This window comes from Triturus cristatus, unplaced genomic scaffold, assembly GCF_964204655.1.
Source record: "Triturus cristatus unplaced genomic scaffold, aTriCri1.1 SCAFFOLD_168, whole genome shotgun sequence".
NCBI lineage: Eukaryota > Metazoa > Chordata > Amphibia > Caudata > Salamandridae > Triturus > Triturus cristatus.
This window is the reverse complement of record NW_028187305.1, coordinates 1,651,131-1,672,653: the sequence shown is the minus strand read 5'-3', so window position 1 is coordinate 1,672,653 and position 21,523 is coordinate 1,651,131. Positions and strand designations below refer to the sequence as shown.

General features: G+C 46.1%; 1 protein-coding gene across 3 annotated transcripts in view; it reads left to right on the top strand.

The window, feature by feature from the left end:
• The first annotated feature begins 237 nt into the window (after positions 1–237).
• The window catches only part of LOC146771981 (phosphoenolpyruvate carboxykinase [GTP], mitochondrial-like), a 216,150-nt gene continuing 194,864 nt past the window's right edge, over positions 238–21,523 (top strand). For 2 of the 3 annotated variants that reach the window (XM_085640278.1, XM_085640279.1), the window contains exon 1: positions 10,397–10,709. In XM_085640278.1, the coding sequence (XP_085496404.1) occupies positions 10,684–10,709 (26 nt within the window). In that variant the 5' untranslated portion in view covers positions 10,397–10,683. Of the gene's footprint in view, positions 436–10,396; positions 10,710–21,523 lie in introns of those variants that run through there. The other variant, XM_085640280.1, reaches the window with a different exon arrangement.

Below are 21,523 nucleotides of genomic sequence, written 5' to 3'. Positions count from 1 at the left end.
TATTGGTGCCAGCTATTTCATGGCATTTTATATCCAAGGAGGGCGCCTACACCGTGCTGCCCTCTCTGGTCCAGAAGCAATATTTTATTTCCACTTGAAGGATGACACGGGGCTCCGGATTGGTGGTTTTACATTTTTTGCGTAACATGATTGGCCACATCTCCCTTTAAATATGTTGGTAGGGCATTTAGATTGGGCAAGAAGGCCTCATAAAAGTGATGTTGCGCTCGTCTAGATGACCTTTGCAGGTTAGTGGGCCAGGAATCCAGAAGCACTGGAGTGTGTTGGAGAGTCGAGGAGCTGAGAAGTATGAGAAGGAGAGACCGAGCCTTGCTGTGTACTTCCAATGTGAAGGCGGTATCGTCGAGAGAGCCAGGAGGCCTCCGAGACGGTGCTGCGCGGAGCTACGCTCCAGGAGGAGCGTGGCGTCAACAGGTACGGGAGCGCGTTACCGGGTGGGTGGGGAGGAAGCCTGCTGCTTAATGTCCTTCCCGTCATCCTGCCTCAACCCCGGATTCCCTGCACTATCACCCGCCTAGATTGTGTGACACTGCACCGGTGATCCCTCACTCCTTTTCCCCTTCACTCATTACTATTCCCAGAACCTCAAGGACGCCATATTTTTTGTCTCTCTCTTTCTCCCTAACACCAAGTGCACCAAGAAGACCTGACCCACGGGAGAGAGGATGTGCTAGGGGGAAATGTCGCCGGCCTTACAAGGAAACGGCGATAAGAAACATTTTAACAATCCGCTTTCTGCAGACCGGAGACCACAAACCCTGTTCCTAACACGGAGGAGGATAAGAAGCATTATCCCCACCAATACAGACTGAAGTACTATACAAAAAAAGTCTATAGAAAAATAAAACCTGCATTAAAACGTCCTTCTGTCTCCGCTACTCATTACCCTTCCCTACACATAACATTATGCTTTAACTTAACCACTAGTGAGCAGTGTGAGCAAATGCACATCGAAGTGCGGAAAACAACGGACCGCCTGTGCCAGGGCACACAACAGAGCCCGATAGAGACCTGTTTCGAGGCCCCTTTAAAAAACTGCCAGTGCTCAGCACCGGTGAAACCCGGCCCAATTAAAGCCCTGCCCATCACAACAAAAGTTACCGGCTTCATAGTATTAAGTTATTTTATTACCCACATGTGAGGGATTCTTTTATGCAAAAGGTCTCACTAATTACTCATATCTTGTGGTTAAACATCTTGTGTCAATACTGCTCTATAATGTATGTGCAGAATCTCCAGTTAAAATTGTATCTTTCTTAGGGAATCCCATTTGCCATGCTCAGAATAGCAATTTGAGTGGGAAACGTGCATTTTTAATTTATATAATGGTTAAAGTGCTAAAATTGTCAGTGTAGATAATAGTGGTATGTATGGTAGGTTAATAAATGTTATAGTTTTATTAGTCACAATTGCAGCTTCTAGCATTTTTTATTCAATGCATGAACTGTGTTTAGTTCTTGTTCCAAAGATTTGTATCTCTGGCTTGTAGAACTTAAAGGCTTGTCTGCCTTAGTTAGTCAGACAGACACCAAACTTCATCCACATTTGAGCTGTTTATTCCTTCAAACAGGGAACTCAAGTCATAGGCTTAAGTACTCCTCCACTTTCATTTGTGAAATCTCATAATGCGCTCAAATGTTCTCATGATAGAGCTGCTAAACATGTGTGAGGACTTAAGATCCAATGCCACTTCTTGTGGTCACTTTCTGTGACTTTGTGAGGCCGCCACCTGAGACTTCACTTCCTGTGATGCAACACGCTGTGATGCCACTTGTCTACTGCATACCTTGGGTAGTCCACCCCACCTCATTTTGTTTTGTTTTAAAATCTAATGAAGTCTAAAAAATTCCCATAAAACTCTTTCTGCTGCCACACATTATTGAGAGGGACCACATTCCACCTCATATTAAAATAATCTGGATCCTGCTCTAAAAAGCTAGACCGTGGGCCTGCTTCTCTCAGTGCTACCAGTCCATACCCAGTGCAAGTCGTTTGATTTCTGACATCCTATCAGGGACAGAAAGGGGAGAGGCGCGGCCAGAGAACGCCGGTGGATGGGCGGGCTAGGGGCTTGCCATGGGCGAACAAATCACATCTCTGGCTCGTCCCGGCCCCTTTCCTTTCCCGCCCTGCAGGAGGGGGCATTAATTAGACCACGGGTCAGTGGCGCCAGGACGGCTGCCCATACTAGTTTTAAACCAGTTCTTCCCAGTACCTCATGGGTGCATATACGTGAAATTGTCTGTCGTGCCACTCGCCCATGGACATGTCAGTAAATTGTAGAACAAATGATAAAAATGCGCTGCTATTTTACCAGAAAAGCTTTAATGCCGTAGAGTTAGCGCTATAAAAAAACAAGCATTTGCAATGCAATAGGTCTCGCATTTAGGAGAGTTTGAGCTACTGGCATTGTTAATGACGATGCCCTTTATTTTTGTGTTGTTTTTAAAACCGATAAATTAAAGGCATTGCCATGTACAATGCCAATAGCTTAAGCTCTCACAATTGCGTTCTGTGCCCGTGCTGTAAAGATTTATTTTACAGCGTTATGAGAGAGCGTGTCCAGCCTGCAACAGAAGGCAGGACAAAGCCATTTGAGAAAATAGTAGGAGGCTGTAATTAAAGCCTACCGAGTAACAACACACGTAACAGGTGGTGTCCTCAGGGGAGGGTACAAAATAAGACAAAGCGGTACTAAGGGAGGGACTACAAAGCTTAGACCAATTAAAAACACACAGTTTACAGTGGACAATAATACAAGCCAATGAAAAATATGGGCACAGAGTGGGCGGAGCTTCAAGTCCATACCTGAATACAGCATGCCTCGCAGAGCAGCGTATGCGCTGCCCAGGCTCGACCTAAAAACAGTATTTGATGCCCAAATGCCTCAACTAAGAAGCTTATAGGAGCAATTGGCTCTCCAGTTGCTTACAATTGACAGTACCGATTATAAACTGTAAAGAGAGGTTTATCTTGCACAGAGGCACCACATAATAAATGACCCATCATTAGTCTCCTCAGCAAGCAACATCACTGGCATCCCACCAAAAACCAACTTGAAAAGGAGAAGCCAACAAGAGGAGATCACTTCACTTCCCATCATCCATCCGCACAGGAAGTGACATCACATCCTGCCTTCTCCTTACTTCAGGTAACTCCCCAGGGCACCCCAGGAAAGCACGGACTCAGGCAAAAGCACTGACTGTTTGTGCCAGAAACACCCTGCATCACCCAGCCCTGCATACTATAAACCCAAACACCCACATCGAGATGAAGACAAGCCAGACACTTGCATAGCATTGGCACTACACATAGACACAACCTTGTACACCCCCCACTAACTACCGCGCACACCTCTTTAACTACAGAGCACACATGCTAACTCATGCTCATTAACGATCACTCAGCATACTCCATGCACCAGACGTCGCAGACCTCATCTCCTATGACAAGCTTGATACCCTCCTCATCACAAAAACATGGCTCACACCCACATCCTAGGAACCATCTCCACATAGGCTACAGCAGCCATCGTGTGGACTGTGCACAAAAGAAGAGAGAAGTCTTCACTGTCATCCGTAAATCAGCCTGGTCCTGCACCTTATGTAAGTAATACTCGACGCCAAAGGCTTCTTGGGCATACAAGAACATAATTGATGAATTCTCGGGTGGTCTCACCACCTCATCTTTCAGACACACCCGCACCACCCTCTTGGGTAACTTCACCTTCCCAGAAAACCAGAGCTCAAAAAACACAAGAGACACCCTCACCTACCTCATTGACACAGTCAACATGATGCAACCCATTGTTCAACCAATACTCTTCAAATGCCACAACTATGACCGCGTCATCTCAACAGCACCAGCAATCTAACGCAAGCCACACATGGTCCAGACCAAACACCTCACCATCTCTATCTCCCTTCTCAGCATCTAACAACAAAACAAAGTCAACCCAGAAGAGAAAAACTAAACCTGCAGATGCTTCAAAGACTTTTCCATCGGCAACTTAATTCATGAACTCAACTCCCACCCTGCCAGCTCCACGTCCAATGCAACCACCTTCTTAGGTGTCGTCAATGCTTTTTTTGGCTCCACTGAAAACAAGCAGGTGGAAGCCAAAACTTTCAGCACCCCGATACTCTAAACACATCACCGAAAATAAACAGTCCATCCGCAGGCGGGAAAGAAAATGGCAGAAAAACAGAACTCCTGATGACGTCATGAAACTGAAGTCCCACCACGCAACACGTAGACAGTTCGTCACATCAGCCAAAGCAAAGTAGTGTCCAACACCATCAATGACGCGCCCAATAGATGCAGAACACTCTTCATGACAATCGAGCACGGCCTCCACCCCCTGCCGGACCCTCCTCTTCCTCACTCCACAGAAAGATGCAGTGCAATCAACCTCTTCTTCAGTTGAAAAATACAGGATGATCTGACAGTACATCAACGAACGCCCGATTCGCCTCTTATGGCCACACCTACTCGTAGAATCCCATCATGGTCGCCCTTCAAAGCCCTGCCTCTTACAGATCTCAACGAGATACTCAACTCCGTCAAAGCTAAGAGAAGCGAAGCTGGTAGTACCTGCTAAGAACCAGCAGCGCAGCCACACATCCAGCATTCCCAGCCAGTTTAGGGGAGGTAACAAGCCTTTACAAATGTAAGAGCATGGAAGATGGGATTAGCCCCTATGATGCAGCAACACAACCAGATCAAAGAAGATAACAAGCATTTACAAATCCATAATACATCAGGGTATTCCTTTTTCGGTACTTTGGCTTTGTTGACAGCTTTACACTTGTGATATTTCCTGAGCTGTATGAAGGCGAGGAGGTGAAGTAAAACATTTACTAGCATTTAATGCTATGAATGTTTCTAATAACAGTATTCGAGAACAGATGACGTCTGTGTTATAAGATGTCTATTTACTGTGGTCAACTGTCCATTATCACTGCGCAGGGAACACTGCGCATGTAGACATCGGACAGCGTTTGCAAGGGAGCGGCAGGACAGACGCAGAGTACCTTTTGGGGGTTTCATTCCATAATCCCTCCTTTAATCCAGGTCATCTTAAACAATATAACTCACTAAGATTAAACCAATGGAGTCTGATTACTATTCAAGCTGGATTTGAGCTCCAGCCCCTTTACCACCTCCAGGAGTAAGTCTTGACTGTTTGCGAGGAGACCAGTTTACAGCAACAATTCTGTAATCCAAACGGAATGAAATAGTCTTATGGCGGGAGACACCAGATGAGCTCCATCACAGATGCTGCCCACTGATCATCGACTGCCACAGGACGCAAAGAAAGGGCCCACTCTCCTCGCGCCATCCTCGACATATAGGAAAATATAATTTAGAGGGTGATTAAAAACCGCCCCATGTCCCAGCACAGCGCCCAGCCTGGTCTCGGATGTTAGACCTCTTTATTAGAGCGCACGATCACCCAAGGTTTCTTGGCGCGCGGTCACTCGTTCAAACCTGCAAACAGCGGGTGGTTGTGACGGCACCTCTGCTCCTGAATCTGGTGCAGGACCCCCATGCTTCAACCCCCCCCCCCGTGCTGCAATCCGCCCCCCAGCCACCGACAGGCACCCCTTTTACGGTTCATGCATAGCTGCAAGAGCTGGGCACCCTACCAGGTGCCCTGCCTGCCCCCCCCCCCCCCTGCTTGTCCTATGATGGGGCCAGGGGTGGCAACTGGCATTCTGTGGTGCCTCTGTCTGGGCAGCAGGACAGGAGACACGACTGTGGGGGAAACCTGCCAAAAGTAGGACCATTGGTCGGCCGGCTCATTGGGCATTCGTTAGGTGGTTAATATAGCGCCTGATCCAATGACAACACCAAAGTGGCATCAGGTGACCTCTGACCTCTCAAGACAATATAGAAATTGACTTTTTATTGTGAGGAAAGCACTGGAAGTAACATCAACAAAATCAGTTTTCAGTTGTGGTTGGTGTTGGCACCCAGCATGCTCTCTCTGCGACACAAAGTGATGGGGAGTCCACGCGGTGTCGCAACACCGACTACGCGCATCGGAGGGTGGCGACAGGGCGCATCCAGCATGGAGACAGGAATGAAATGAAATGTATTGATTTATATAGGCCTCATCCAGATCCACAATATATTAAAATAATATATACAGATTTCCAGTCCCATAGTATTACAATATATCATGAAATTCTTTATAAGCAAAAAAGATTATTATTCTTATCCTGTACATCTCTAAAATAGCGGGAATAACACTTTAAAAAAGATTTAAACTTTGTAACAGGACTTTTCAATGGCAGCTGCCAAAGAATGGAACCAGCTTCCCCTGGAGCTCCGTACGAAGGTATATATGTGAGATTTCTAGAGCGCCAACCTAGTCAAAAGGCAGCAAGGGATCAATCAAACAGGATTTATAAGCGCAGCTAATCACCCGGGAGGACACCCATGCACTGAGAACCAAGCTGCACGGGTGGCATCAGTTGAACAGACAGGTCTTGAGCCCCCTTCTGAATTCCTGAAGAGAGGGTGAGGTCCGGACATGCAGGGGGGAAGCAAAGCGCTGTACAAGGAACTTCTCCCACAACCTTCCACAAGAGCTGAAAACTGCTCCTTCTAATGTTTAGCAACGGGTTTCCATTAATAAAAGTCATTTGTTATGGACTAAAGTCCACTGCAGTTTAAAAATGTTGAATATGTTGCTGCCCTCTATAGTGCCAAGAAACTCCGGGATACCAGTGCTTTAAAAACCTACCATGACATTTATGACATTATATCAAAAACCAACACAAATCTGTTTGGTACTGTTTAGAGCACAGGAAAATGTGGGTCTTGTATGTGTGCATCATACATGTGTGTGGCTGCAGGAGAGAGCAGCGGTGCGCATGCGCAGGACACACACGTGGCATGTAGGGCGACAACACACAATAACATGTAAATAAGCCACTTTGAATAAAGTCCTAACCTGCATTCGTTTGTAACTTGTTCCAGCAGGAGGCGTTCTGCAGCCCCTGAGCTCTGCCTTCCACCCCTGACACTGGAGTCAATGCACCAGGTACTGTCACCAGTGCCAGGGTGCATGTTTGGCAAGGAGGGTGGTGCTCTATTGCCCACAGCCCCAGTTCTTGCCCTCATCACTTGTTAAAAGCCCTTTTCCTGAACTGCAGTGGTTTTTACATCCTGGTGTAAGAGAGCGCCTTTTGGCAGCTGAGTTCAGATGCACAGTACAGTGAGCGAGCCTGCACAGGCACATGGAGAGGATGTCACCCAACAACCAGAGCTGACGACTTCGGAGCGGAGGATCCGGGTTCATTGGACTCTCGGCATCGGCTTAACATCCTGTGATTCTGGGCAAATCACGTATTCTCCCCCTGCCTAGCAAAAATGAATGTGTCCTGTAACTTAACTAGTGCTCATATAAAGGGCTCCGATACCTTCGGGTCAAGTTCACACTCTATAAAACTGCAAATGTAGCGCCAAGAAGCAGAGGCAGAGAGCACTTGTCCTGCCAGCATCATACAACGTGCGTTCTTTCCAGTGTAAAAGAGAGAGGCGGGTGCACACACAGCTCGTGTGCCCCAACAGCTCTCACTCAGCTGTGCACCCTTAAAATCACATGGCGGGGCTTTCGTTGCCTCTCTTTTTCAAATGCAAGCCCATGGCACAAAAATAAATGAAATCAAATGCAGGTGTCTGAACTTGGCTGCTATACGCTCGCAATAAAAATGTTTACATTATAAAACATTCACTGAGGCGGCTGCTTTACTAGTGGGCTTTTTTTAATAGCAAGTCTTTCACTTTACGGTACATTGTATAATTATTTAAGAAGGAGACGAGAATAAATCAACACCAAACACTCCAATCACAAGCACTCTAATCACAGGGACCTCTGGCGTGTCACGCACGTGCCTTATTACAGCAGCTTTAAAAAAAAAGACAGAAAATAAATCACCATCTCACTGGCCACCAAACACAGCTGAGAATGTAAAGTGGGTGAGAGGAAAGGCAAACTGCGTAAGGATGAAAGGCAGAGCTGATGGAAAGGGAATAATGTCTTTCTAAAGATGATGGGCGGAGAGGATGAGAAGATGCGGAGAAAGGGACAGAGTGGTGGGGTGAAGAGAGGAGAACTGTTGGGGGGTGGAGGAATGATAGCGGATGTTGGATGTCTGGTAACCAATCCCCGCTGAAGCACAAAACCAAGCAACATAAGCACATCGGCAAGAGCTTCTAAGCGCTTCCGGACACCGAGGAAAAAACAAGGGTTTCAAACTGTGCCCAGCATGTGTGAGGATAACGAGGCCATCAGGTTAGCCAGCTACATCCATGCCATCAGGATAACATTTTTCTGCTGCTGGGCTTTCATTTGACAATCCCATGCATTCTGGGAGTTGAAGACATGGGTTGTTTACAAAACAAGCATCGATCTCTTATCTTTATGGGGCCATGTGTTTCTAATTAGCGTGGAGGCGCACACTGCCCCCGACCTCTCAAAGGAAAAAAATCTTGACAAAAGCAAGATTTATTTCCTTTGAGAGGTCGGGGCAGTGTGCGCCTCCACGCTAATTAGAAACACATGGCCCCGTAAAGATAACAAAGTGCTTTGCGACAGCCGCAAAGCAGACGAGCCAGTCCGGATTGGCCAGATGAAAAAGCGAAAGGGCGTCACCAAAAAACCCTCATTTCCAATGGCAGGCCACTGTTTAGAATAAACGGTGACGCCAGCCAATGAAAATGAGGGGCGGGGCTTCAAGTACCCTTCTCAAGTCTACTCTCCTACAAAATCTCTCGCCCAGCGAGTAGCGCTGCAACGCCAGGCGACACCTAATAATACTAGGGCCCTATTTCCTCTAAGGAGGGGTGTGCCCCATAATACTGGAAACGTTATTGGTGGCACTTTATTCAGTATCGTATTCACTGGCGGCGCTTGCTTTGCTCCAGATGCAAAAAGAATTATTGATGGACAGAATGCAGAACAATGTCATACATTCACATTCCGTCCATCAATTGTGTGTCTTTTGCTTTCTCGTCCTAAGTGCGCCAGGTATGCTCAGACGTGAGTCCTGGGCTCACTGTGCCACTGGAATCAAGCCATCCTGGCTGAAGAGGGGTGAAACCCCGAAACCGGTCCTAGGATGCTTGTTTCCGGTCCAGGGAGGACCTGGCTTGGCAGTTCGGACTGGTCTGTTCCCATGAGGCACAAGGTCAAGACTGATTTGCATATAACCAGGTCTAAACTAGGGTGGCATGGTGAGCAAAAGAATGATGGATTTAACCCAGATCTCTTGACTGGGGGTGAATGTTTTGATTTGTTCTGCATTCCGTCCATCAATTGTGTGTCTTTTGCTTTCTCGCCCTAAGTGCACCAGGTATGCTCAGACGTGAGTCCTGGGCTCACTGTGCCACTGGAATCAAGCTATCCTGGCTGAAGAGGGGTGAAACCCCGAAACCGGTCCTAGGATGCTTGTTTCCGGTCCAGGGAGGACCTGGCTTGGCAGTTCGGACTGGTCTGTTCCCATGAGGCACAAGGTCAAGACTGATTTGCATATAACCAGGTCTAAACTAGGGTGGCATGGTGAGCAAAAGAATGATGGATTTAACCCAGATCTCTTGACTGGGGGTGAATGTTTTGATTTGTTCTGCATTCCGTCCATCAATTGTGTGTCTTTTGCTTTCTCGCCCTAAGTGCGCCAGGTATGCTCAGACGTGAGTCCTGGGCTCACTGTGCCACTGGAGTCAAGCTATCCTGGCTGAAGAGGGGTGAAACCCTGAAACCGGTCCTAGGAGGCTTGTTTCCGGTCCAGGGAGGACCTGGCTTGGCAGTTCGGGCTGGACTGTTCCCATGAGGCACAGGATCAAGACTGATTTGCATATGGCCAGGTCTAAACTGGGGTGGCATGGTGAGCTGAATGATGGATTTAACCCAGATCTCTTGACTGGGGTGAATATTTTGATTTGTTCTGCATTCCGTCCATCAATTGTGTGTCTTCCGCTTTGCTCCAGATGCCAACGGACCCAGGATTGATTGGTCAGACCCTCACTGTAACTGCACTGTCTTGCTTAAGTGCACGTTTTTTGTGCGACCCTCCAAAATATTAATCGTCTCTAATATACTGGGAAGGAAAACGATGTGCAGTCAAAATAAATGGAGCAAACACATACAAATCGCAAATACTGCAAACATGGCCTTGTAATACTCTGCGTTGGAACCTTGTGTTTTGCGTGTGTGTTTTGTGAGTATATCATGCCCTCTCCGGCCATTGTTCGGAGGATTCTCCCATCAAGTGTCTGCAGGCCGCATGCCCGCCTTCTCCTCCTTGCATCCTCCTATTACCCCTCCTCTTTCTCCTCCTCCGTCCACGCCCTCGGGTTCATAGTCCGGCCCCTACCGGTAAATACTGGACTCTGCTTCCCTCTCGACTGGTTCCAAAGGTCCCAAGTCACCTGGGCTTCACAAATAGTCCTGTCCCCTCTCCGGGTCCCCTGACTGTCCTTCTTGAGTCTCCTGTCCCGTGAGTCCTGCTCCCCTCAGCTGTCGTTCTTTCCCAAGTCTCCAACTTCTCGGCAGTGTGCTGCCTCCTGTCTCCCCCTCACCGCTCTCTCCGGCTGCAGGGTGCAGACCGGTCTGCAGAGGGCGCAAAGGGGCGGTGATCGGGGGCTCGCAACATGCCCTCCTACGGACGGATTTTGGGGTGAGTAGCGCCATCATTTCCTTTACCCTTGTACGGGAGAGTCTCGCGGAGCTCTCAAGTTTCCCTGACGCAGCTTCGAGTTTATTTTCCTCCCAGAACAGTATTTTTCCTTTGCATTTTGGGTCTTGTAATCCTAATAGGGTCACATGAGAGCTCTGTGTCATCAGAAGCCAAGAAGGGTCCTGTGCGTGGTGTGGGGAGGTATTAGGGTTCACCGTTCATGTGAGCAGTATAAGATACGAGGCACCCGGAGGTTAGTTCACGGACACTGAATACAGTAAACTGGCAAGATGTGCAAAAGTTCGACCAGCAGCGTCCATGCCACTCGATGCAAATACCCCTCGCTGCTTTACCTGTGCAAGCTTTTATATTCTGCTAATTCGATCCAGTTGGTTTCAGAGACGTGAACCAAGACTGCAACTACCAGAATACACTTGATTGTAACATACATGCCCGGATGTGGAGCCTTGTGACTGTGGTGAGATGGAGTCCTATCGCACACCTGACATGGGCGGTGTAAAGCAGCTAAGGACTGTCACGGGTCATGCTGGGAGATAGGTTGTGTAGTATGCGTTGAGGGCCCCTATCGGTGGTATACAATGGTATGCGGTTTCTATAGGTGGTATACGATGATAGAACCTGTGTTGTGTTTGAAAGTATTGGGTTTCATAAGTCTAGTTTAAGGCAGCCACAATCAGCAGTATAGAAAGGTACAGGGGTCATCCTTGGTGGTATAGGCAGGAATAAGGGTTAGTTCTGTTGCTGCAGGTAGTTTATGAACAACCTATGTTAATTTGAGGAAAGTTATTGGTTGTTTAGGAAAGTATTAGTTCCCCTGTACTCGGATTTAGCAGGTGTAAGGGTCTGTCTGGGCATAATGGAAAGACATGCAGGTGCCTATGGGTGGTTCTGAAAGGTGTGGGGGTATAACTGGACTGCTTCGAAAGTTCTAAGGCTTCTATGGATGGGTGAGGGAGATATGACATACTGTTTAATGGTGTGAGCGCTCCTATAGGTGTATGGATGGGATATGGAGGTAGAAAGGTCCCTCAGGGCAGGACGACAGTACATACCATCATACGAGGAACCCTTTTGATGGTGAAGGTGAGTATGAAGTTCGTGTGAGTGGAAGGTGGAATAAGGTGTAAGGATTCTTAAGGGTGGTTTGGAAAGGTATGGCGGTCTCTATTGGTGTTGAGGCTGTATAGGAAAGTATAACCAAATGGTACTAGGGTCTCTGGGGTGGGCCCATTTACGTGTCTCCAGTCGTTTATTCGAGAGAGTGAGGCTCGTTGTCTGCAGTATCAGTAGGTGAGTTAGCAAGATGGGTTTTGAAGGTGTAAGAATGTCTGTGGGGCACATGTGGGGGCTCCTTGGATGTGTGGAAGTACTTGTGTTTGGTGTCAGACCCCTAGATATGATATCTACTAGTCCATGTATTTGTATCAAAAGTGTAAGGATTCCTTGAGGTGTACCAGAACATGCATGGATCCATTTGGATAAGTCAGAACGTGTGTGGGTTGTTGCCGTCATGTCAGATGTGAGCGCTCCGGTGGTGATACCAGATGGTGTGTGGCCCTTATGGTAGTACCCAAGGTGAAAAGATTCCTAAGGTTGAATTAAAAAAAGTTGAGGGTCATGGTGGAGATGTCTGAGGGAGCACAGGGTCCTGGTGGTAATATCAGTAGTATGAGGGCTGCAAGAGTGCCTGCGATGTTGTCAGTGTCAGGTCCTTGGGTGTGATGGAGGTGGCATGAGAGTCCATGGGGTACGGGTGAAAAAGAAGGTGCAAACGATGATGCTAGATGTGTGGAATACTGGGGTCGATATGAGGTGTGAGAGGCCCCTCATTGTGATATCAGAGGATGTGATGGTTCACGTTGGTGTTTCTGTGGTTTGTGGCCTCTAGGGGTAAAGGAGGAAATGAGAAGGTCCATGTGGAGATGTGAGATGGAGTGCGAGCCCGTGGTGGTGATCTCAGAAGGTCTGATAGTCCACGGAGTTGATAACAGGCAGCACTGGGCTCTCTGGGTGATAATATAATGTGTTCTGGTCCGCTTATTTCAGTCGCATCTATAGATGCTAGGGCCTATAGAAGTGGCTTACATCTATAAGGACCCTTGGCGTCAGAAGGTGTTGGGATACAGGTGGTGTATCAGGTGTGATACCAGTTTGTGGGTGGTGTCGGTACTGTATTTGGGAATTATAATGTGTGAGGGGCCCCTCTGGTGCAGTGGGGATAGTTGTTGGTGCATAGGTTCAACAATGTGTGGGTTCTAGTGGTGGTTTCAGAAGATGGAAGGGCCTAAGAAGAGACATAGGGCACAGGAGGTGTGATCATGAGATCACATGATAAGAAAAAAATGCCTGAGGAGGGATGCCAGTAATGAAACATGAGAATACCCATCAAGCACTAGATGCGTGTCCTGGCGGACAGGGATCAAGCGCACTGTGACATTAGACACCCCACTCCTTTGGCCAATACTCGCTGTGACTGAACAAACACTCTGCATGCGTGCACCTTACTCGATTTGGAAGGCTGATGATGTCCCCTGAGCAAATGTTGCTCTGTTATAAATAGGGCTTACAGTTTTATGGTATTTATATTGTCAATACATTTCTGTCTGTATTTTTCCATGTTTATTTTTATCATTTTGTTTGTTTATCCATATTTATTTGGGGTAAGAAAACATATCTACGACTAGTGCATTTCTGCACTTATTCAATCAATAAAGGGCATTCTTACTTGAAAGGATGTTAGCACTTTCAGAAGCCCTGTTTAATGCAGCTCTCCTATGCAGTGCAATGAATCATTCGGATTGTAGCACAAGTGTACGCATATCTGTAGCTGTTTAACTCCTTCAGTGCCCATGACGAGATGGTCTTGTCATGGAGCGCGGTTGCGCTGTGCCCATGACGAGACTATCTCGTCATGAACCCCGCCCGCTAATGAAAGGGCCGGCACAGGGAGGGGAAAGGACGGGGCACTCAAGGGGTTAAAGGTTCTAGACACAGACCCCTTTGTACACTCCGCCTGTCGTTATGCACAGATGAGTCCTTGTTGGCACCATTAAGAATCACACAAAGAAAGATGCACTTTCCAGTTTATACAACATTTAAATAAATACAGCCAGAGAACTAGATGGTTTTCTGTCTGTTTGACTTTAAAAATCTGTAAAAATAAATAAATATATAAAATCAGCAAACTTGAAGCCTTCGTTATAAACCTCGGCTGCAGACCTTAAAATGCTTACAGTGGCAATGGTGAATCTCTGACAGCAGGAGCACTTCCAGGAGCATCTTTCAACTCTCATTTGGAGGATCGCAGGGGTTAAGAAGGCAGTGGGACACCTCCCATTGGCTTCATTCGCCTCTGAGGTTTCTCTTTTGTATTTTGTAGTTTCCATAAATAACAGCGCGTGCACGCTCATACACTCGCCAATCATTCAGATAAGTGTGCACTGACCTGGAGAAACACATTCACGAGTTGAAGTTTTCTTAATCGCCTCCTCGGGGGTAGTAAGCGCTATATAAAATACGGGTACAAATTCAATTTTGTTTACTTAGGGCTAATAGCCCTTAAATTATTATTTAATTGAAAGCAGGTATAACAGTCACTGCCTGCAGCGAAGATCTGTACGAAACCTGCAGGTCACTGTGAGTCACGGGAACCATGCAAAAAGGGCCTATTTTAGAGTGTATTATAATGAAATCCTTCGACTTTATTTGGGGGGATGGTAACGCCGCGTGTTGCAAGGTACTGAAGCGACAAGACTGTAGTATCCTTAAATGAGACTCAACCCAAATAAAGATGAAATTGCTGAGTTCTTTATTTCAGCCCCCCGCATACAGGAAAAGCACCTCCAGCGCGGACAGTCTCCGTAGCAGAACTGTCTTAAGAAAGAATCTAACAATACAATACATTCTACAATCTAGAATAGTGTGACTCGTCTTAAAGCAACATACTACACAATCCCCCTTCTTAAAGGAAACAAAACAACCACAACAACAAAAAAACAACAAAAAAAATTATCTAAATAAAATCAACTACAATCAAAGATTTCTAAAGATTTTGTTTTTTTAACAATTCTACCACTAGATGTTTTTACGATGTTTTCATTACAAGATAACTATGGTGTAACAGAATTCTGAACATCATGTGGCTTGTGTCACCCAGGGGAGAATTGACATCTGATGAAACCTCAGGTAAGGAAACACTTTTTGGAGAGACAATACAATCATGTGAATCCTCAAGATTAACATCAGAAGATATTCTTGGAATAGTAGAACAATCAGAAGTTACACTTTCATCATTTGAATTAGAATTATCAATATGTTGTGAGAAATCACATGTATCTAACAACCAAAAATTCTTGCATTTATTACATTCTTCTGTTTCAGAATTATATGAAACTGGTGCAAGACGACTACAATGCCAAACTTCACCATTTTGAAGTAAAGCAGTGTTGTTCATAACCTTGACTTCTAGTTTAGTTTCACTAAACTTGCTTTCGGTTTTTGAAACTCTCTTAGCATTTTTAACTCTAACCCATTGACCTCTATGTAAGTTAACCTGTTTGGTGCCATGTTTCAAATCATAATAGGTTTTGTTTTTCATCTGAGATTCTTTAATATTCTCTCTCACAATAGGTATGTCGCAAGAAACTATTCCACTTTTATTTAACCAACCAGGATTGATTTTTGAATGTGGAATTCTGCCTCTCATTAAAGAAAAAGGACTTTTACTAGTAGTACCATGGATAGTACTTCTATATGCCCAAAGGAGTTTTTTAAATTCTTCTTCCCAAGATAGGTTACTTTTGTTAGCAAGTTGGATAACTCCTTTAATACTACGGTTGGCTCTCTCAACAATACCATTACCGCTTGGGTGATACAATGCCGTGAATCTCTGTTGAATCCCAGAAGCATTTAAATAGTTTTTCATTTCAAGGGATTTAAATTGTACTCCATTGTCAGATAGAATGTACTTAGGGAAACCTTCCCTTAATAAAATATCATCTAAAAATGTTATTACCGTTTTAGTATTGATGATATCTACAACACACATTTCTAACCATCTTGAAAAAGTATCAATGAGTAGCAAAATGTATTTCTGGGAACTATCTTGCCAACAAATTGGTCCCATACAGTCAATGGCAACAACTTCCCAGGGAAAATTAGGGCAACCAGGAGAAGCTAAAGGTGGATTGGATGTTTTAAGCGTTTTATCAGAAATCTCACACTTCACACATGATCTCACACATCTTTCTACATCTAAATCAATCCTAGGCCACCAATATAATTCTTTCAGACGTAGTTTGGTGCGTGTAATTCCTGAATGTCCTTCATGACATAGATCAACTATTTTATTCCTTGAGTTTTTTGGTGGTACAATTTTATCACCACGTAAAACCAGTGTATCAGAAAGACTTAGTTCATTCTGAACTTTCCAAAAACCTCTCAATTCATCATTGACAAATTTTTTATCAATTCCATTCCATCCCTTCATAATTAATTGTTTGAGGACAAGTAATATTTGATCAGAGTTCTCTGCTTCGAGCCATTCTTCTTTGCTAACACTACTTTGAGTCCTATTTGATGATATGTGAGCTACTGAAAAAATCATTCCAAGAATTCATGTCGAGCTCAACCAATGGTAAAGACATACGACTTAGAAAATCTGCAGTAAAGTTTTTGACACCAGGCATATATTGAACTTCATACATGAAGTCCTGTAGTCTCCTGGATAATCTAGCAATTCTGGCTGTGGCATTGGTCAAACCATCAGTGGTCAGTAATTTAGTCAATGGTTTATGGTTGCATCGTAAGATAAATTTCCTTCCCCAAAGAAATTTCCTAAAATGTTCTAGAGCCCATACACAAGCTAGGGTCTCCCTTTCTACAACAGAGTAACGTTCCTCAGTAGGAGTGAGAGAACGTGATGCGAAAGCAATAATGACTTCTTTGTTGTTCTCATCTAATTGTGTCAGTACGCTACCTAACCACCTGCTCCTAGCATCAGTGGTGACAATGGTTTGTGCGCAAGGATCAAAACCTTGAAGACTAGGTGCTTGCGCAATGGCTGTTTTTATTTCCTCAAATGATTTTTGTCAAGAAGCACACCAAATAAACTGTGCCTTGTTTTTAAGTAGGGATCACATTACACAAGTTTTCTCTGAGAACTTGTCCACAAATTTTGAGTAAAATTCTGCAAGTCCTAAGAAAGATCTAAGATCCTCTTTCGATTTGGGTGGAGGAGCATCTTTAATGGCACTTACCAGGCTGGTTTTGGGTCTAATACCTAAGGCACTGACTTCATGACCCAGATATGTCACGTTATTTTCTGCAAATTTACATTTGAAAGTTCAACTTCTTTGTCTTGTAAGATGCCCATAACTTTCCTTAAACGTTCATCATTAATTTTTTTGTTAGGACCCATTATAAGAATATCATCTTGGAAGATTATTATACCTTGCATATCACCAAATAATTCATGCATGAGCCTTTGAAATACCGCAGCTGCGGACGCTAACCCGAATGGCATGCGGCGAAACTGGTAACAACCAAAAGGAGTACAGAAAGGTGTGAGATGTTTACTCAAAGGATGTAAAGATATTTGGTGATATGCACACGATAAATCAATCGTTGAGAACCATTTTGCACCTTTGGTTAATGAAAGCATTTCATTGATTCTCGGGAGAAGAAATTGATCAATGATTATATTTTCATTCAAATACCTTAAGTCTATGCACATGCAAATTTTCCCATTAGCGCGTATGGCAATAACAATCGGGGAAATCCAATCAGGATAATTTTTTAAGTTCTGCTTTTACCTCCTCTCGAACAATTAGTAGAATGTGACGTACTTTATGAATTTTGGAAATTGCATTGGGTCTGACTAAAATTTTATGTGTAAAACCCTCAAGATTCCCAATGCTGCCACTAAAAACGTTTGGAATTTTTTTTTTTTGACCTTTGTAAACCAACTTTATTAGTTGTTCCAATAGAAATAAGTACAATTGATTAAATTAAACTGTATAGAGCAAAATAAAAATGTAAAAAGTCCAATTTGATCTTAGGGTCTGTTGACCTACTAAATCAAATACATAAGAAGGGCGACCAGATGCTGGAGGAATAAACCGAATACCAATTACTGAATCCAGTGTTGGGTTATAAACGTACATTTACAGGGGTGATTGCAAGCTGGTTTACCTTGGATAGCTATCAAATTTTTAAAACATTTTTTTTTTAATTATTATTATTAAATGGTGATGCAACCATAATACATACAATACACAAACAAATCAGCATATACAAAATGCACGACCAGAAGACACAGATATACAGAAAAGCAGGAAGGCACTGGGGCATGTCCACAGTTATTAGTAGTTTTCCCTGGATTTTGCAGTCACATGAACCGGGACATTCTGCGGGATACAGTCTGCACACCATTTAGTCCTCCCCCAAACACAATACATATCTTTGCGTAGTCTCTATTTTCACATTTTTCTTCAGATGTGTAATTTCAGTGGCCCTAAATATATATTATATGGCATATTGCCGGAATCAGTTCATTCCCATAGCTTACCACCCACCGTTACTGCCGTTCGAGGAGGCACCATCAGCTCCCCGGATTCCGCATCAATTCCCAGTCACAGGGGGGTGATTCTACTATCGCTGTTATCAGGTCCGTCAGGGGGGACCCACCAACTCGAGCCTTTTCAGGTCAGTCGCCCAGTGCGTCCGCGCCATGTCATGAGGGATCTTGCATTCCGCTCGTATCGTGCGATACATGCTGGACACCAGGTATCCAGGATTTACACTCTGTAGCATCTGGTGTAGTGGCTTCAGTATCTCTGGCTCCCGCGGAAAGCTCGGGAGAATGGCCTGCATGCCCTGCCGCAATCTTACATACAGAAACATTTCCAGGGGAGTGTGTTGTGCGTCCCCAAAGAACTGAGCGGACGTGCAAAATTTACCACTACTAAACCGGTCTCCCCAGGTTCGTCTGCCCACTCGAGTGCATAATTGTCTGAAACTTGTCTCCTGCAACAGCGTCAGCCGGGGGTGATACGTCCGAGGCAAAGTTGGGGAATAAAGGGTCGAAACCCCCAGGGTCCTCATAACATACTGCCAGGCGTCAATAGTGCTTGTGATTGTAGTTGGTGCATTATTCCGAGGGCGAGAAGGCGCAAGTATCATTCCATCCAGGGGAATCGGGTCTGCCAGCCAGTGTTCCGCCGCCACCTGTGGCATGCATGCCGGCGGATGCACCCAGTAGTAGGCGTAATGGGCTTGGGTGCAGGCATGATATAGCTCGAAGTCCGGGATGTCAAACCCTCCATTCAGTGCAGGCCTGGGTAAGCACCTTCCACTGGACCCGCGGCCTTCTGCCCCCCCCAAACAGTCGTATAAGCTCGGAACGCAGCGTTTTAAGGAAGAAACTCCCCGGGTAGAAAGGGAGATTAAGAAATAGGTATAAAAACTGCGGCAATATCACCATCTTAATCAATGAGGCTCGTCCTGCCATTGACAGGGGCCAGGCAATCCAGCGAGTGACGTTGTCGGTGAGCCGACTCATGGCAGTGCCATAGTTTAGTCGTATCATTTCCTCCCTATCTCCTGAGATCTGGATCCCCAGATATCTCAGGTCTGTGTCACACCATTCAAGTGGGTAGTCCAGTGGGAATTTGACCACTGCCGCCGTCAAGGGAAATGCATGCGATTTTTCCCAGTTAATATGAATGCCAGACAGTTTCCCGAAGAGTATAAATTCTCGCAGCAGGGGGTTGAGGTTAGTCTGGGGGTCTCGAACATAAAGAGTCAGATCATCTGCGTACATTGATATCAATATTTGTCACAGGGGGCATCGGAGCGCTCTATCATTATGGTGCTGTCGCAGTCTGCACGCCAGGGGTTCGATCGCAAGGGCGAACAAGAGGGGGGACAGTGGGCACCCTTGTCTAGTCCCTCTTGTAACGGGAAATGCATGCGAAACGCGGCCGTTAACGAGTACCCTAGCTGTGGGCTTTCGATATAGCAGCTGGACCCAGGACACAAATCCCGGGGGGAACCCCATGCGGAGCATAATGCCAAATAGATTATCCCATTCGACGGAGTCAAACGCTTTAGTAGCGTCCAGGAACACCGCAGCCAATGGGAGCTCCGGCGATACATTCCGTAGGATCGAGCACAGCGTACGAAGATTATGAGAGGTTGCCCTCCCTGGAACGAATCCCGCCTGATCCGGCAGGACCAGTTTGCCTATGAGGAGGAGGACTCGATTCGCTATGAGCTTTGCCAATATCTTGGTGTCACAGTTAAGGAGCGATAGCTGTCTGTAGGAAGCGCAAAATTGTGGTTCCTTGCCAGGCTTTAATATTGACGTAATCAGGGCTTCACGCATGGAAGGGGGTAATGTTCCACCCTCAAGAGCCTCCTCAAAGAGTTCTTTCAATATAGGGGCCATAGTATCTACATACGTTTTATAAAATTCAGCAGGGAGTCCGTCGAGGCCCGGCGCCCTCCCAGATTTCTGCTGCATTATAGTCTCGCGGATCCCGTCTAACTCAAATGGGGCGCAGAGGAACTCTCTATGATGGTCCTCCGACCATCCCAATGCAACGTCTCCCAGGAACGTCTCGAATTCCAAGGGGTCTCTGCGCTGTGTCGCATACAATTTAGCATAATGGTCAACGAATATATCCTGCACCGTCCCCATGTCTCTGCATAGCTCCCCCCCTACGTCTGCTATTTCAAGAATATAATTGGAGAACCTAGGTTTCTGTATGGCTTCAGCTAGCGCCCTTCCCGGGCGTTCTGCCTCCCCATACCTCCGAGCCATCCAGTATTTCCCCAAGAACCTAGATTCTCTCTCAGCGGCATCTGTATATTCCGTTAGCTTGTCCCTAAATTCTGCATGTGCCCGTCCCCTGGCGTCCTGAGTCATCCGCACCTCCAGCGCCCTCAGCTCGGTTTCTAGCCTCTGGAGCTGCCCACACATATCTCGGAGCACCCCACAGCTCTTTGAAATGCACACACCCCTGATCGTGACCTTAAATGCTTCCCATATAATCTCCACCGAAGTCACGGAACCCCTATTTCTCTGGAAGAAAAGCCCAATTTCCTCCTCCAGCTCAGCATGGAACACCGCATCCAGCAGTGCTGCGGGCTGCAGCCTCCACGCCCGCTGCGCTCCCCTCCCACCCAGCAGGTCAAGCACAAGGTGTACTGGTGAGTGATCCGAGTATGTGCGCGGCAGATGGCGGACTCCTCCAATGCATGGCCCCAGTCCCCTGGATGTTAGACAGTAATCTGTCCGAGGCCATGCTTGACACAAAGTGCGTGCCCTCCATGGATTGTGGGTGCATGTGGCGCCAAGTGTCTATTAGTCTGCCTTCTTCCATGATCTCTCGCATCGTGGCCTGTGTGCGATTGTAATGGTGTGGCAGCGCCCTTGATCTGTCCATGACAGGGTTGAAGGCTACATTCAAGTCTCCGCCCCAGATGACGTGTGTGGTGCCTAGCGCCAGTATTTTGCCCCAGAGGACAGTGAAGAAGTCTGGTGTGTCCACATTTGGCTCATAGCAGCTCACTAACGTGAATGTATCAGCTCCCAGTCTCCCCCACACTATCGCATATCTTCCCTGCGGATCCATTAGTTCTCCCTGCGGCACGAAGGGCGCATGGCGCTTTACTAAAATGGCAACACCTCTGGCATAGGAGAAGTAGGAGGAGAAGAGCCTGCAAGTCGCCCATCTTCCCGCGAATGTATTACTAGTGTGTGGAGCACAGTGTGTCTCCTGCAATAGTGC